At 37.8% G+C, this 4,439-nt stretch overlaps 1 protein-coding gene across 1 annotated transcript in view; it reads right to left on the reverse strand.

Moving 5' to 3' along the window:
• Positions 1 to 621: 621 nt before the first annotated feature.
• Positions 622 to 4,439, reverse strand: part of LOC106949066 (visual system homeobox 2-like) — an 8,511-nt gene continuing 4,693 nt past the window's right edge. Inside the window, exons 3-5 of the mRNA XM_015035071.1 lie at positions 4,025 to 4,148; positions 1,545 to 1,725; positions 622 to 953 (exon numbers count right to left, since the gene is read on the reverse strand). Coding sequence (XP_014890557.1) covers positions 625 to 953; positions 1,545 to 1,725; positions 4,025 to 4,148 — 634 coding nt within the window. The 3' untranslated portion in view covers positions 622 to 624. The remainder of the gene's footprint in view (positions 954 to 1,544; positions 1,726 to 4,024; positions 4,149 to 4,439) is intronic.

The raw sequence follows: 4,439 nt of genomic DNA on the forward strand, positions 1-4,439 counted from the left end.
TTGGCAACTTTCAGCTGCGTTATCAAGAGATAGTCTCTTGTTTCAGTTCTTTCACACTATTTTTTTTTTTTACAAATTTCACAACTTCATAACTAAATATAACTATTGTGAGCTGCAACCTCAAAAACAACTGCAAAACAAAATGTGAAGACATCCTAATGGATGTCATTTAGAACCAAATAGAGATTTGTGTGTGTGTGGGGGTGTGTGTGTGAAGTGAAAGAAAATCTACATTAGATTGACTTTCTTCACAGTCATCATCATGGATGATAGGAATCTCAGTCAGAACAACAACAAAAAAAGGATTTTAAATATAAGTAGCTTTTATTTAACCTACAGTTACATTTATAAAGGGACAAATAAGTACATGTCATCTAACCATCGGACACTTTAAATATGTACACCACGCTTTGATCGTCTGAAAACAATGCTTTAAGCTTGTAATGTTCCCAGGATTCGGTACACAGATTTGCAGTGGCACCTGTAGCAGTACCAAACAGGAATTCGGAGGCCCAGGAGTTGATGGGAGATCCAGGATTCAGTTTCACCAATCAAACAAACGTAGCAGACTCCTCTCTGTTGGTATTTCATCATCAATCTGTGTGCTACTGTCTTTTTTTCTTTTCAGTTGCTCTTCTCCCGCTGTGCCATCTCCTCATGTTCCGCCTCCCCTCTGTGCACCGTGTGGCCGTTTGTTCTGTCTGAAACAGTCTCCAGCATCTTTGCACTGTGCTCCAGTGCCTTTGCTCGCAGCACAGCAATACTGCACTCCCTCAGTTCCTCCTTAGAAATGGACAAACTGGTGTCTTTACTCTGTTTCTCCTTCTCTTCTTCGGTCATCGTGTCTCCCGTTTTTTCCTGCCCAGGCGGCGGCGGCGGCGGCGTTGGTGGCTTGCCGCTTATGGTTTTTCCTTGGGAGGGGTGTGAAGGATCAACTGACTTCTTGTGCATACCTGAAGAGCAGAACGATAGGAATAGTTTTTGAGTTTAGTCTGGGAACACATTTGGGGATAAAAAAAAAAAAAAGAGAATGTGAAAGTAAATAAAAACAAAAAAGTAAAGAAATTAGGGCAGAAGTTCTTATTCAATTAGTGTTTCCTAATTGATTTAATCTAATCAATTGACATGAGGTGACATGAGGACTAATCTGTCTTGATGAGGAGGGATTATTGCTGTATCGACTGCGGGGTGAGCCCCTCAACGCGTGTCAGAGTGCAGTTCAATTTCAACTCTTAATTACAAACTCGCAGCCAAAGGTTTTGACTTTTTTGATCACGCATAAACATGTAATGTTATTTTACATTAATGATAGAAATGTGTTGGCATTTCTATCATTAATAACATCTGTTGCTCTTAAATGACTATATTTGTAGGTATCTTTAAGTTTTGACAGTCTTTGCAACTGTTATTACAAGACAATAAGATACGTTAAGCGGTTGAGGAGACAAACTGGACATGAACAGCAAAAAAAGCCAAATAAAGCCCTAAAAAACAACAACTTTGAAACTGTTTTATTTCCTATATTTGAGTGTATGGTCGCATACCCAATAACCATGGAGCGTAAGAGTCCGAGATGCCGTCCTTTGCTGACTTGAGGATGGACTCAGGCAGGGGGATGGAGTGGCGGACCATTGCGCCGTACAAGCCGTACTCTGCCATCACACTGCTGCGCCCCCAACACTTCTCCCTCTTCCTCCACTTGGCTCTGCGGTTCTGAAACCACACCTGCCGAGACAGGAACAACAAACATGATGTTAAAAAAAAAAATGGAAAAAAAAGTAGATCAGACTGAAAGTGCAACAGGAATAAAAATGTATTTTCACCTTGACAGATTTGTACTGTTCTTGCTCATTTGCTACTCTGAAATGTTTCAGATTATGAAACCAGTTTTAATGTCAAACAGGTTATAACCAAAGTAAATATACATATCTACATATATATATGTTTTCAAATTCTGTTTTTGTTAATTGATAGGGTTCATTTGTAGAAGAAGCAAACCAGCCACAGATCATCACACCGCTGCCACCATGTGGTACTTTTGATACAGTAGACTTATGAAATGCTTTCATAATCATACCAGATGTATTCTGCTTGCAGATATGTAAACCAAAATCTTGGTGGTCTGACAGGTTTAAAAAACAAGAAAAAAATATCTCAACTTTCCTAGCAAGCAGAAAAATTGTGTTCCAAAGATGCTCTCAGCCAAAGCTTTAAATGTTAAGGAAATCCTTATTGGATTGTTTATGTGCCACCCAGGTACTGCAGAGTGTGTGTTCAGCAATCTTGTTGAGGATGTTGCTCTAATATTAGCGATCAACAGCTACCATGATGGAAGGTCAACAGACTGTCAGTGTTGTCTGTTAAATAGCAAAACACTCTTGCAAATGACGCACGAGTTTGAAATAATATCACAGATTGCTTAACAAAAACCTTGTTATCTTTTTGTGCATCTGTAAACACTGCGTAACAATCTCATGGCACTGTACACCAGACAGCTTTGATGTGATAACAGTTATTTCTGGCCTGTTTATCTGTAAAGGTTGAACCAGGGTGCTGTGAATGCTGCTGAGTCTGAAGGAAAACAACTTAAACCAGAACCTTTCGCTTTAGAAAATGAAAGAGCACCAACGAGCAAAGTTATATTTCAAAAAATCACCGCCTTGATAGTTGGAAAATATTTAAGGTTGTACTTTGTACTGTGCAGATGACAAGATTAACTTCTCACATTCAACCTGTTCTGCTCCTATTTAGCAGTAACATGGACACTTGGAATATTTCAGTGTTAAAATCTGACAAATTACGCTGTGGTTTGTATTGTAACTGGACCTGTAACCTCAATTAGGTGTTTTCAACATTGATTCATGTGAAAAAGCTAAACAACGTCACCGCTGAGTTGGACATTTTGTGTAAGAACACAACATTCAGCTGTCATGATGCACTGCAGCTATAAATGCATGTTTGGTTCATTTTTAAAGCATGTCTAAAAAAGATCTAATTTCATCAGCAAAATATCCAAACATTTAATTTAAATTTAACTCCTTTCGATGCGTTCCGATGTGTTTTGAAAAAAATGGTATAGGCCTTTAAAAGCAAATATAAGAAAACAATTTGTTCAGGTAATAAACGACATAACAGTGTCAGGTAAATAAGATTGGTGAGATGAACAAAAATAGCAAATAAATCAACCAATCAAAAAGAGAAGCAGAAGGCAGAATGCAGGTTGTCCTATGTGGGTGTGGAACAGCCTTTAAAAAACATTTTCTTGCATCTAAAGTAGCCTCTTAGCACAAAAACTGAATGAAAATTGTCTCATAGATCAGTTCTTTCAGAGCAAGTAGGCTTCTGACTCTTCAAGAGGTTAAATTGATTTCCACCTTGTAATAGCCTTGTGAATATGGATGAGAGGAAAAAAAGAGTGATACTTTAATGTGTGTGTGGGTGTGTGAGAGAGTGCGTGTGTGTGTTGGTTGTGGAAAGATGGGCAGGTATAATATTCATCTGAAATTGAAAGGCCCCAGATGAGCAATCGACCCTTTTTTTTTTCTTTTTTTGTGAGTGAGTGAGTGCTCCTGACAGCTTGTGCGTTTCTGCTTCCAGTGAGAGGTGAGGAAGGAGCTGGGAGGCTGATTGGAAAATAAGTTAATTTCCAGACCTGGTCGATTGGAGACAGGCGTGTCAAATTTCATGGGAAATTAAAACACTTTGAGCAGCCGGGTACAGCCCTCTGCTCAGCCGCTGACCTCTGCTAATTAATTTCTTTATAGTTACGCTTTCATTATAGGGCTGCGGCCTGTTTATGCTCAGAAAAGACGGGATCATTTTTTTCCCCTCTAACAACTAATTAAAGTGTGAGGGGAAGCTGGCAGCTGAGAAAATCTCAACCTGATGGTTTTGTTTTGATGTAGGCCCCATTATCACTACATCCACACACAGGAGACATGGATTTTTTTTTTGTTGTTTTTTTTTTGTTTTACTTTTTTTTTTTTTAATAGATGAATTTCTTGCAGTGAAAAAATCTGCTCACCTGTATTCTGTCCTCTGGCAGCTCAGTTTTCATGGACAGCATTTCTCTGGCGTAAACATCTGGATAGTGAGCTTCATTAAACGCTTTCTCCAATTCCTCCAGCTGATAGGATGTGAAAATGGTTCTGCAGACAAACAAATATTATTTTTAGTTTATTTTTCATTATACTGGCTACTTCTTAAAGTATTACTTTACTCGAAATTTTTTTTGATATGTTATTCAGTTTCAAATATTCAATATTTTTCTTGACCCCTGTTTAGTTACATGTAAAAGGAACAATGCATAAAATGATTACAATTTTAATATATCTTTTTAATGCATTTTCTTTTTAAAAAAAAAAAAAAAAAAAAAAAAAAAAAAATTCAGGGGTGTGTTTTTCAAAAAGGTTTCCCTCATATTTTTTTAATTTTTTGGG

This window comes from Poecilia latipinna, unplaced genomic scaffold (genome assembly GCF_001443285.1).
Source record: "Poecilia latipinna isolate Pla-1442-1.1 unplaced genomic scaffold, P_latipinna-1.0 Scaffold323, whole genome shotgun sequence".
Classification (NCBI taxonomy): domain Eukaryota; kingdom Metazoa; phylum Chordata; class Actinopteri; order Cyprinodontiformes; family Poeciliidae; genus Poecilia; species Poecilia latipinna.